This window comes from Trachinotus anak, unplaced genomic scaffold, assembly GCF_046630095.1.
Source record: "Trachinotus anak isolate AG129_WGS33_773 ecotype Australia unplaced genomic scaffold, CSIRO_AGI_Tana_v1 ptg000020l, whole genome shotgun sequence".
Classification (NCBI taxonomy): domain Eukaryota; kingdom Metazoa; phylum Chordata; class Actinopteri; order Carangiformes; family Carangidae; genus Trachinotus; species Trachinotus anak.
In genome coordinates this window covers 8,359,385-8,372,196 of record NW_027273871.1, presented here as the reverse complement: position 1 = coordinate 8,372,196, position 12,812 = coordinate 8,359,385, and the positions used below count along the sequence as shown (strand labels likewise).

The window sequence follows — 12,812 nt, the reverse complement described above, 5'->3', positions numbered from 1 at the left end:
GTCCTCTGTCCTTTCTCTCTCCTGCTGTCCTCTGTCCCTTCTCTCCCCTGCTGTCCTCTGTCCTGTCTCTCTCCGGCTGTCCTCTGTCCTGTCTCTCCTCTGCTGTCCTCTGTCCTTTCTCTCCCCTGCTGTCCTCTGTCCTTTCTCTCTCCTCTGCTGTCCTCTGTCCTTTCTCTCTCCTGCTGTCCTCTGCCCCTTCTCTCCCCTGCTGTCCTCTGTCCTGTCTCTCCCCTGCTGTCCTCTGTCCTTTCTCTTCCCTGCTGTCCTCTGTCCTGTCTCTCCTCTGCTGTCCTCTGTCCTGTCTCTCTCCTGCTGTCCTCTGTCCTGTCTCTCTCCGGCTGTCCTCTGTCCTGTCTCTCTCCGGCTGTCCTCTGTCCTGTCTCTCTCCTGCTGTCCCTTCTCTCCCCTGCTGTCCTCTGTCCTGTCTCTCCTCTGCTGTCCTCTGTCCTTTCTCTCTCCTGCTGTCCTCTGTCCCTTCTCTCTCCTGCTGTCCTCTGTCCTTTCTCTCTCCTCTGCTGTCCTCTGTCCTTTCTCTCTCCTGCTGTCCTCTGTCCCTTCTCTCCCCTGCTGTCCTCTGTCCTGTCTCTCTCCGGCTGTCCTCTGTCCTGTCTCTCCTCTGCTGTCCTCTGTCCTTTCTCTCCCCTGCTGTCCTCTGTCCTTTCTCTCTCCTCTGCTGTCCTCTGTCCTTTCTCTCTCCTGCTGTCCTCTGCCCCTTCTCTCCTCTGCTGTCCTCTGTCCTTTCTCTCTCCGGCTGTCCTCTGTCCTGTCTCTCTCCTGCTGTCCTCTGTCCTGTCTCTCCCCTGCTGTCCTCTGTCCTGTCTCTCTCCTGCTGTCCTTTCTCTCCCCTGCTGTCCTCTGTCCTGTCTCTCTCCTGCTGTCCTCTGTCCTGTCTCTCTCCTGCTGTCCTCTGTCCTGTCTCTCTCCTGCTGTCCTCTGTCCTGTCTCTCCCCTGCTGTCCTCTGTCCTGTCTCTCTCCTGCTGTCCTCTGTCCTGTCTCTCCTCTGCTGTCCTCTGTCCTGTCTCTCTCCTGCTGTCCTTTCTCTCCCCTGCTGTCCTCTGTCCTGTCTCTCTCCTGCTGTCCTCTGTCCTGTCTCTCTCCTGCTGTCCTCTGTCCTGTCTCTCTCCTGCTGTCCTCTGTCCTGTCTCTCTCCTGCTGTCCTTTCTCTCTCCTGCTGTCCTCTGTCCTGTCTCTCTCCTGCTGTCCTCTGTCCTGTCTCTCTCCTGCTGTCCTGTCTCTCTCCTGCTGTCCTTTCTCTCTCCCCTGCTGTCCTCTGTCCTGTCTCTCTCCTGCTGTCCTCTGTCCTGTCTCTCCCCTGCTGTCCTCTGTCCTGTCTCTCTCCTGCTGTCCTTTCTCTCCCCTGCTGTCCTCTGTCCTGTCTCTCTCCTGCTGTCCTCTGTCCTGTCTCTCTCCTGCTGTCCTCTGTCCTGTCTCTCTCCTGCTGTCCTCTGTCCTGTCTCTCCCCTGCTGTCCTCTGTCCTGTCTCTCTCCTGCTGTCCTCTGTCCTGTCTCTCCTCTGCTGTCCTCTGTCCTGTCTCTCTCCTGCTGTCCTTTCTCTCCCCTGCTGTCCTCTGTCCTGTCTCTCTCCTGCTGTCCTCTGTCCTGTCTCTCTCCTGCTGTCCTCTGTCCTGTCTCTCTCCTGCTGTCCTCTGTCCTGTCTCTCCCCTGCTGTCCTCTGTCCTGTCTCTCTCCTGCTGTCCTCTGTCCTGTCTCTCTCCTGCTCTCCTGCTGTCCTTTCTCTCCCCTGCTGTCCTCTGTCCTGTCTCTCCCCTGCTGTCCTCTGTCCTGTCTCTCCCCTGCTGTCCTCTGTCAGACGTGTTGTCAGCTGGGTCTCAGGAAGCGAAAGTAAAGACTCTGCTCTAACTTTTACAGCTGGTTCAGCATGAAGACGTAGTTTCCTGCTGTGGTTTATACATCAGCAATAACGGCCACAATAGTGACATTAAGAAGAAGAAGTAATAAACGTTATAGTTGTAGTAAACATTCAGAATTTATAAGAATATTCTCTGAGATTAACGTCACAAATTTCCGAGGAAGCTTCGGGAAACGTGTTTTTCCCGCACATCCGCTTTTCCTCTTGGTTTGCTGCGCTCTGACTCTGAAGTTTATTTTGGTGGGCGTGGAGATACGTTTTCGTTAGAGAGACTTTTATTCTGAAGTTTGTCGTAGCCGGAAATTGCTCGCCTGGTTCCGGTGGCCGAGAGCGGTCCGGTCCGTTTGTCCGGTGACAGAAAGGAACCGAACACAAAGTGTGTCGGTGACGTGAAGTCGCTGGGAGCGGCTGTAGAGAAGTGACACACGCGGCTCAGAGACTCGTAAACACGTTTAAAACCATATTTCACGCTGGAACCGACTGAAGTTCGCGGCTAACGGCAGCTAACTGTTGTGACACCTGAGTAGCTGCTGAAGCTAACAGGATTAGCTCTCCAGGTAAATGGCTGTGACACGGAGCACCTGGAGGACTCAGCCCCGGCACCTGTAAAGGTGAGTGCTTTACACTGTAACCCGGGATAGTGACGGTTCAGACAAACAGAGTGAACAGAAACAGCGAAACTCCATTGAAAAATCTTCAAATTTTAAAGTTAACTCACTGTAGCAGAAATGAACTCTGGTCTGTAGATGATGAGTCTCTGAGCTGATCTGCTGCAGATAAAACACCAAGTAAAAGCTTCTGTGTTGTGTTAAGATTAAGTAAATGGAAGTAACACTTAGCACATTTCTGCTTTTGCTTTGTACTGAAGTCAGTTTATTAGGTACACCTAGTTAAAACGAAGTCAGTCTAGTACAACAGCCCTGCAGGAAATTCTCCGTCATGAAGGTGATAATGTTCCGTTTTTATTTCATTTGATGATTTTTCTGATTACTTTTAGCTGACTGTTATTTAATTGACTTGTCTCTTGTATTATCTTATTTTTATGATTTTTTTTAAATGTCACTGTTCCATTTTTGTTGAACTGCTATTATTGTGATAATCATAATTGATTTTGTATGTACTAAATGATTCAAATTCAAATCAGAACTCCATCCCAATGGGAAATACCTCATTACATAAAGGTTAATGTATATTATGATGATGTGGGTGTGTAGGTGTTTCTATTATTTTGTCCATCCCATTTATATCAATGAGGGCAGTCTAAATAACCTATAACCTGTCTGTATAATGTTTGTAGGACATAAAAAGACATTTGATAACGTCACCTTGGACACAAAAATTAATAGCTTAACCAGAAAATGTCATGACTAATAAGGGGAATATGGTAATAATCATTAGCTTTAATCATGCAGACTCAGACATTGAAAATGTTCTGATGAAGCTTGGGATATTCAGATGTTGTCATGTGTTTTAGCGCTTGAACATGTAACCTTGTCGTCTGGTTTTGAGTGTTTCCTCTGTTGTGTTTGTCCAGGATGCTCCAGGGGCCGTACAGCAGCCTGGACCGGGACCGGCCCCTCATCCGGCTGCCTTTCACCAGCTTCGCCGTGGGGACAGTTCTGCTCCCTCTGACCGGCCTCATCGCCTGTCTCTTCATTTCACTCATGTACCACTTCGAAGACGCGACATACACACATTGTCAGGTAAGTTGTCACAACACTGCTGTGGAAATCAGTGAAGTGTAATAACACTTCCAGACAGCAGACACCACTCGTGGCTCCAGTGATGTGCATTCAACCCACGTTGGACTCATTCGCATCAGACTGTTGGACACTGAACAAACCCACATCATTGCCATTTACAGAGGATGTGGATCGAGCTGGTCGACCTGGTCCGTTTGGTGGGACCTCTGTGGATAATCAGGCTCCATGTTAAAACCTCCTGAAACCTCCAATCAGCGATCGCTCCGATGACTGTCGGTCACCGAGATCATCGTCCATTGATACAACCCTACCTCCGACCATGGTCCTTGATCAGTTCAGCCACTGACTCCTCTGTGTGGCTGAGAAAGTTAGAGCCGTGAAACTCTCCTCTCATAGTTTGTGTTATATATGAGCCGATGGTTGATTTTAGAGAAGCAGCTGTAGTTTTAAATTGGTCTTTGTTTCCAGACCATGGTGGAAATTTGTGTTCTTGACACATTATTTACTTACTTTATTCAGTACATGTAAACAGTAGATTGTCTGCATTTACATGGACTGGGTTTAAAAAAATGGATTCTCTGATGCAAATTGATCTTCATTTGAATAATTCGATATTCATTCATAACATCCTGAGATTGATCTTTTAACATATGTCTCCTCTGCGAGAAGCCGTCATCCTGTTATCCTCAATCTGGTCACGTGACGAGAGACAAAAACATGGCAGACGTGGCTCCAATGAAGGAACAAGGCTAAAGGCAGATGTGTGGTTGGATTTGGATTTAAAAACTATGAAGACAGTGAAGAACTGGACAAAAGCAAAGCCGTATACAAGATATGGAAGAAGAAGCCGTGTACCTGTTCATACACTCTGTAGCCGGTGTGTATGTAGATGTTACTTCTTGAGATGCATCTAAACTGTTTGTCATGTTAAATAGAAACTGCATTAATGTAACTGCTTCCATTCATAATGCAGGTAAGAGGAAAAATTTACAGCATCAGTTTTCATTCCTATCCAAGATAAATTGATGTTGGAACTGAAATATCTCTGACTGAATCAATATCAAATCGATTCGATTTAGCAAATCAGTGGCGACACCAAGCCATACTACTTACAGACTATATAACATTGCAAGTACAATTCAATTCAATTCAATTCAATTTTATTTGTATAGCGCCAAATCATAATATACATTATCTCGAGGCACTTTACAGGGTCAGGTCAAGACCTTACTTTGTTACAGAGAAAAACCCAACAGTTCCCACAAAGAGCAAGCGCTTGGCGACAGGGGGGAGGAAAAACTCCCTTTTAACAGGAAGAAACCTCCAACAGAACCGGGCTCAGGGTGGGCGGCCGTCTGCCTCGACCGGTTGGGTTTAGGAGAAGATAGAAAGAGGGGGAGGGGGAGGAGAGGGGAGAGAAGAGAGAGAGAGAGAAGTACACACACAAACACACACACACACACACACACACACACACACACTTAGACGGCAGTGGTGGCAGAGCTGCCCTGCTTTGGGAGCAACTTGGGCTTCAGTGTCTTGCCCAAGGACACTTTGGTACGACCTCAAAGAAGTTTGGTGACGTTGTGAAGCAGTGTGGGATCATGGGAGTTGTTGTCTTCACCATCTGTGCCGTCACTGCGGTCAGCTTTTCCCGTTCAGGAGGTTTTTACATGGAGCCTGATTATCCACAGAGGTCCCTCCAAACGGACCAGGTGATTAAAACCAGTAGAAACACAGAACAAAGCAATTTCATGTTGAAAATCCTCAGAGAGCGTCTGGGAGCTGAGCTGTCTAACTTCAGATCCAGACGTCCGACAACTAAAATCCTTCATCTGGCTCAAAAATATAGTTGAAAACCACCAAGGTGTAAAAAGTGAATCTTAAAAATGTGACTTAAAACTGGATAAAAGTCAATTTGACGTCATTGACAGGCGACCAATGAAACGGAGCGTTACCATGATTAAAATCACAGGTTTCTCTGGTTTGAGAATTGATGGAAGCATTTATGATAATAAAAGAACACAACTCAACACCATGTAGAACAGAGGTCTGGTTGTTTTTAGACGTTTTAATGAGGAACAGTTACAGTTTATAACTTTAGTCTTTGCCAGAAAGTCTTTAAGCAGATCTGTGTTTCTCAGTAGAGAAGCTGAAATAAACGTCTGTTTTTTTTGTTCTCACCCACCAGGTGTCAAACTACCTCCCATCCATCAGCGCCGCCATCAGCCGCGTGCCGGAGCGCTACATCTGGCGCTGCTGCATAGGCCTGCACTCGGCGCCACGATATCTGGTGGCCGCCGCGTATTTCAACTTCTACCGCAGCCGCTTCGGCAAGAGGCTGCTTGAGCTGGTGCTGAGTGGGCTGGCTCTCCTCAGCAGCCTCGCCGAGAACACCGGCCTGCTGCTGCTCACATACGTGTCCTCCACAGAAACGTACAGTGAGTAGAACATGGTCAGCTGACCCAGGTCCTCAAGTCAGTGTTTAAAACATCAGTGCAGCCAGACGTGTGTGAACACAGATGGATTTCTGTTAAAGCTCCATCCAGTCTAAAGGTAGATGTCCATGGGTTTCTGATTATAAAGCAGGTCTAGGTTCTATATTAATACTGTGAAAGTATCAAAGTGAAATCCAGTGAGAAATGCACACAGGCTCAGATCCTCTCCTCTGATTGGCTGACTGACCTGTTGTCACTAGAGCCCCAGAGAGAAGCCTAAGAGAGGAGATGTAAAACTACACTGAGATGGTTTTTGGTTCTTAAAACCACAAATATATCTTATTCTGGATATCAACACTTCAAATAAAACACAGGAGAAGTTCAAATATAGACCTTTAATGAGCTGTTTGTCTCTGCAGGTGTTCATAAAAACGGTTTCATCGTGTTCATAGCCAGCTCGCTGCTGCACATGCTCATTACATGTTGGCTGTGGAAGGTGATCAGGAGATACTACGTGAACCCAGAGGTAAACAAACCTTCTCCTTTCTCTGCTTTGGTTTCACCTCACTGTGTCCACCAGATGTCTCTGAAGCTGAATACCTTATTTGTATAATTAATCATTGTGTGTGTGTGTGTGTGTGTGTGTGTGTGTGCGTGTGCGTGTGCGTGCATGTGCATACGCTCCTAAAATTAATTATGTTAGGTTTAATTTCAGATGTTTGACTGTTTTTTTCTCAGTGTAATGCACAACACTGCATTACATTTAAAGAACATTGTATCAAACATTTTGATTATTATAGTTTGATAAACATTGAATGAATGTAGCATCAGTATCTTGATAAATTTCCCTCCGATATGCTTCTGCTGTGGACAGGGTGTAATAGTTTGTTGGCTGAGGTCTTAAAAAGCGTTAAATCTGATTTCGTAAGTGCAGATGTCCTGTGTCATCACATCAACCACCTGAACTGTGCTTCCACCTGCAGAGGGCGCCGCAGAGCTACAAATCCACTTTGTGAACACAGAGCAGGTTTTTTAATTGTTCCAAACACAAAACAAATGGTTTAGCAGGTCTTTATTGGTCCTTGAAGGGTTTCCAGAGGTCCTGGAAAACATTCTAGGAGTCCATAATAATTCCAAACTGGTTTCACGGGAGGGGTTGTATGGTTCGTTTAGGAGCTCAGTTGCCTCTTGTGGTGCTTCAAGGACTACTTGTAAAAGTTTTTACTGGTCACTGGGGAGGTTTTATGATGCTGTGGTCCTTGAGGAGGGATTGGGTGTTGTTTGAGGACAAGTTCTGGGGGTGCTGCAAGTGTCCTTACGTGCCCAGTTGTAGGTCATCTTGGCCTCTGGAGTGGTAGTTCAGAGGTACGTGAGGAGGTGCTTCCAAGTTCTTGAGGAGGATCACATGGTTCTTGAGGAGATGGAAGAGAGTTAGTGGTATTGAGATTTGTTCTAGTGGTGCATGAAATGGTTTCACAGGTGTTTGAACTCTTTCTTAGTGTCCTTTCAGAGGTCTGAGTGTTGATAAAGGAGCTGTAAGTTTTGCTGTTGCTACAGAGCCAACATCAGCATAACAGCTGATCACTGACCAGTCTTGCTGCTACTTCATCAGGGAGACTGGATGCTACAGTGACTCGGTATCAGAAAGTGACGAGATGAAGAGAAGTTACAGAAAGCTTTACAGAGGGTTTCTTTCCACCTGTGCAGACAGCTGTTGGTGACTAAAGGAATTAAGTTTGATGCTGAACTTAAGTTGCTTCTAGACTGGCAAGCAAAAAGCTGCTAATGCTAACATTAACTGTGTAGCAATAGCAAAACAAATAGGATAGTAGGTTCTGTTGGTCCTTGAGGAGGTTCTAGGACCACTCATGGATGTTTTTGTGGGGTTTTTAATGAGGTTTTGTGGTACTTCATGTGACCTTGTGGTGGGTTTAGGAGTTTTTAAAAGGGTTTGAGGAGATGATATAGCTTTAAAAAGACTCTAATTTTTGAGGAGGTTCAGGGGGTCCTTGAAAAGATTAATTCTTTCTCCAAGGAGGTTCTGAAGGGTCTTGAGGAGGTTTATTTAATAACTGTTTGTGTTTGTGGGACTTGAGGAGGTTCAAGGTTTGCTAGAGAAAGATCATGATGTCTGAAATGCAAGTACAGTCTCTTCCCCACACGCAGCCACAGACTGATGAAATGTGTTTTAAATAAAGACTAAAAGAGAAGTAAGATCGCGATGCTGTTTTTCACCAGGTCATTAAAATGATGTGAGCAGAGCGGGAACCTGACGTGTGGATGTTTTTACTGACCACAGATCTGTTGTCAGATGAAGTTTAGGCTCTCCCACTCGAGCAGGAATAAATGAATAAGTTCCAAATTTAACGTCTGACTCAAACATTATTTTGGTTGTTCCCTGTTTCAGTATCAGCAGAGTAAATGTGTCACTCAATGATTGCAGCAGTTCAACCCCCCCACCCCCCACCCCCATGCACGTGCACACACACACACACACACACACACGGAGTGTAAGTACAGATAAAACCTGCTGAAAGAGTCATTCATCACACAGTCTTAATAGTTGGTCACATGATGTGTGTGCCGAGCATCCAGGAAGCCTTCATCAGCTGATCAAAGAGGAACCGCCTGTTGCTTTAACATTTTATCTACTCAGGGTTCCCACATGTCTTGGAGAAGCTGAGATCACTCACTTTATTTAAAGGCTTATTACAGAGTAAAAATATTATTATTATTTGATAATTTATTATTATTAATTGATATTATTATTGTAGTTGTTACTGTTATTTTCAGAATCAGTTGGGCTGCTTGGCACAGATGTGAGTTTTTGTTGTTTTTGTCTGTAAATGTGATGTAAAGAAAGTAAATATCTGTTTGAAGGGATAGAGAGTTTAAGCTGATGCTCATGCGACAGTAAGAGATTTCATGTCAAAAAAACGTTCTGAAAGTGCAAAACAATAATGAGAAGTTTTTCTCAGAACATGCTTTACTCCAGGCTACACCAGTTTTTTTAGCCTTTGTTAGTTCACATCACCTGTCATCAACGGCAGCTGAATCAGTTGTGATCAGCTGTGATCAGCTGTGATCAGCTCCTGTCTGCGGTGAATCATGATGTACAGACAACTGTCACCAGATCACTGTGATTCTGAGGATTCTGAATGAAGTTCTGCTGTGACAAAACTTCAAGCTTCTCAGCTGTGTTCATTTGCTGCTTTTATGCCGCTGTGAGAAATCAGAGGAGCCAGTGTCGTAGCCGGCAACAGATGTAGTGACTGATAATCCGGTGGCTAGGCTGTTCATTCGACGAGCTTCACCTTCCTCCCTCAGTCACCCACTGGATATGTATCTGACTGCTGGTTAGCTTTAGCAGTGCTTGGCTGGGCACTAGCCCTTGTTCATCCTTAGAGGACATTGTTGACATTGAGCATTCCTTGGCTGGCTAGCGAGTGCGCTGTCTTTTACTCACAGCCTCGTCTGACCAGTGTCTCCACCAGGAAGGCCTGACTGATGGAGAGCTGCTGAGATGCTCGTCCTTGCAGCAGGTTCAGCTCTGCAGCTCTGAGGCTCTGGTACAGGGACCTCCTCCCTTCTCACCTGGTTACTCAGTTTGTCTGGACACCAAAGCCACTGTAGATGTATTTTATACCCGTAGTCACACTTATGTTTACACACGTACAAAACACACTTTCATACACATGTTTCTCCCACAACACAAAGATCATCAGATTACAACCTCTGTTTGTTTGTGTCACTGCTCTGAAGTGTTGTCTCTATATTATATATATATTTTGATCCACCTACTGTTTGTTTGTGTAATTTGTCTTTGAAACCCAGTTTCTCATCACAACACCACCTGATGCAAACAGCTCTGGGCGTCTCTTCTTCTCTTGTCTGTGGTCATGTCTACAAATCAGTTGTGTTTGGCTTTTCTCTGTGTCTGTCTCAGGAAGTGACATCATATCGATGGAAAGTGCGTCTCTTCCTGTTTAACGTCAGCTGTTGTCTGGCCGCAGTGTACTTCTTCAGACGCCACAACAACTACTGTGAAACAGGAGGTAAGTGTCCAAGTCCTGCTCTGATCGGCCTCTTTGTCTGAGGTGGATCAGTCCAGAGGTCTAAAGATCTGCAGAACTGTCATTCCTCAGTTACTCACACTGTCACCTTACTGCCCCCCCCTCCCTCCAGTCTACACCCTATTTGCCCTCTTCGAGTACCTGGTGGTCTTATCCAACATGGCCTTCCACATGACGGCTTTCTGGGACTTTGGAAGCAAAAAGGTGATCGTGGCGACACCGCCTGAAGACAAACAATACTGAGCAGCAGCTGCACCTGGTGACACCAGGACCCGCAGTTAGGTTTTACCTGATCACACACAGGCTTCACGTCTCCTCATGAACATTATATGAGAACGGACTCTGATGCCTTTTGTAGGTGAGATTGAACTTTGACCTGTGCTTCGTCATTTGTCGGGACATTCTGAGCGACAGCCCCGTGACGCAGGGACACAAATTTGGATAATTAAGAAACAAACCACAGCAGCTGTGGAAACGTCAGAAGATTATGCCTTAAAGAGAAATCAAAACCAAGTTCACACTTTACAGGTTTTAAATCAGGTTCTACAGACAGAGAAGTCCTGAGGCCAGGTCTGTTACAGACCAGGTCCTGTCGTCTCAGCAAACAGTGAGAAAAAACAGATTTAATAAATAGACTGTCGACCTAAAAACACTTGTTAATGAGGTTTGGTTCATTTTTTCATATCTTTGTAATTTTATCTTTGTGGTGAAACACTGTGAACTCTGACCTCCTCAAACCTCTAAAGCTTCAAATGATCCAGAGAAGAAGAAAATCACTCTTCAGTCAAACAGTTTATTTGAGCCACTGTCAGGAAAGAAATACCAGAGGTGTAATAACCTGAGACAAAGTCACAAAGAACCGAGTCCTTCTCTAATAACCTGTATTTTGAGCTCTGGACTGTTTGTCTCAGCTCTGGAGGAAAAACTAAGCTGCTGCTGCTAGAAAACATCTGATTGGCTGTTACAGTCCGAGCAGCGAGGTCTGAACAGGGAAGTGTTTTTACTCATTGACTAAATCAGCCTCTGAAACAGGTCAACAAAACAAAGCTGATATTATATATTATTGATTAGGAATTAAAACAAAGTACATTTACTTGCGTACTCTACTTAATTACATTTTTTGAGTATTTGTACTTTGAGTATTACTATTTTTGAATTTATTTATGACTTTTACTCCACTACACTTAAAAGACAAACATTGTACTTTTGACTCCACTACTCGTTACTTTTAGTCTGTGGAATTCCTTTACTTTCTAAGAAGTGAAGGACCAAACACTGTAGTCATCACAGGAGAAAAACCAATCACAGCCAACTCCTCCACTGTCAGTCATGTTGAGCTCAGTCTGAACTCGTCAGTGTCCTAACGATGGCTACGTTGGATAAACTTGAGGCAGAAGATTCTTCTCCAGAGCACCGTGATCTTATTTCAAGTCCATGTTTGAAGAAAGAAACATTCCTTTCATTTCAAATGTTTGCTGTGTTTACTGTGACCAAACGTTGTCACCACCATGCTGTTCTGTGGAAGGTGGGGCGAGTTTAAAAAAAAAAAAAAAAAAAGAAATGAAACAACAATGGCTCCTTTTGTTGATTCAATTGTGTTTTTATGTCCTTGTCCACAGTCTTTGTATCATATTCTAGAAGCTTTTATTCTACAGGTTTTACAGTCAGTCATTAGGTTCTGTGAAATATGGGACAACAAAACAATGTGTTGGCATAAAAGAAATGTAACTGAACAATTTCCCTTTGTATTGGAGAATTATTTGACCAGGAAGAGCTATACTTTGACTTAAATTATTGAGCTGTGTACTTTGTCCACCTCTGATTATTACCACAATACACACACACACACACACACACACACACACACACACACTGCAGGACAATACCTGAGTGCGCGTCCGGTCAAAGTGATTTGACAGTAAAATGATCGTCACCCATCAGGATGAGCTTCCTAAAAAATCCTATAAAAAACCTGTTTATGAGCAACTGAATAAACAACAGTCAACCAGGAAACACTCAGCAGCTCCACAGTCTTGACCTTCAGAGACCAACAGCTCTCTGACCTCTGATAGGACCTGCGCCCCTGTGGCAGCAGGCGCACCAGACCTGTCACAAAAATGAACACATGGGCTGTTACCAAAAGCGTCATACCTACCTTTGTCGCCATGGTTACTATAATAACAGTCATGGCTTGGTAAGGTTCAGGAAAAGATGGTGATCTGGGTTAAAACAAGTACTTCCTCAACATTAGACGACCTTTCTTGTTCTGGTCACGATAAGAATAACCTCCTGACCTCCTGTCATAATTACTACGGCCACTAGATGTGGCCTAGCAACAAAATGTAATAATAACCTTCACAGACGACCTATGGGCTCGTTGTCTACAGGACAGTTTCTATCAACGTTAGACGTTACCATAGTAACTCCAGCTGTACAGTGTGTAGCTCACTGTAACTCAGGAGAAATCAGTTTGGTTTAAAATAGCTAACAGGTGAGTTATAAAGTTTTACTCCCTCTAAGGAGGAGCATGAGTACTGATGAGGTCCTGATGATACCGCCTCTGTTCGGGCTGAGCTCAGACTCCATCATGAGGCTGGTCACTGCTCAGGCCTCGGTGCTGCAGGACAAACACTTCATACTGGGAACACTGGAGAGTCAGAGCAGTGTCAGGAGGTTCAGATTAACACTAATTGTGTGTGTGTGTGTGTGTGTGTGTGTGTGTGCGTA

General features: G+C 45.0%; 1 protein-coding gene across 1 annotated transcript; it reads left to right on the top strand.

The window, feature by feature from the left end:
* Positions 1 to 2,159: 2,159 nt before the first annotated feature.
* pgap2 (post-GPI attachment to proteins 2) lies at positions 2,160 to 11,733 on the top strand. Its single transcript, XM_071505954.1, has 6 exons — positions 2,160 to 2,482; positions 3,406 to 3,574; positions 5,766 to 6,015; positions 6,432 to 6,538; positions 9,959 to 10,067; positions 10,198 to 11,733. The coding sequence occupies exons 2-6, from the start codon at positions 3,407 to 3,409 to the stop codon at positions 10,326 to 10,328; spliced, it is 765 nt and encodes a 254-aa protein (XP_071362055.1). The 5' UTR covers positions 2,160 to 2,482; position 3,406; the 3' UTR covers positions 10,329 to 11,733.
* The last annotated feature ends 1,079 nt before the right edge of the window (positions 11,734 to 12,812 follow it).

Bases quoted from the DNA above. Each gene is read 5' to 3' on its own strand.
- pgap2 (XM_071505954.1), top strand. From the start codon at position 3,407: ATGCTCCAGGGGCCGTACAGCAGCCTGGACCGGGACCGGCCCCTCATC. The intron at 6,016-6,431 runs GTGAGTAGAACA...TTGTCTCTGCAG, and splicing joins GTCCTCCACAGAAACGTACA to GTGTTCATAAAAACGGTTTC. The intron at 10,068-10,197 runs GTAAGTGTCCAA...CCCTCCCTCCAG, and splicing joins CAACTACTGTGAAACAGGAG to TCTACACCCTATTTGCCCTC.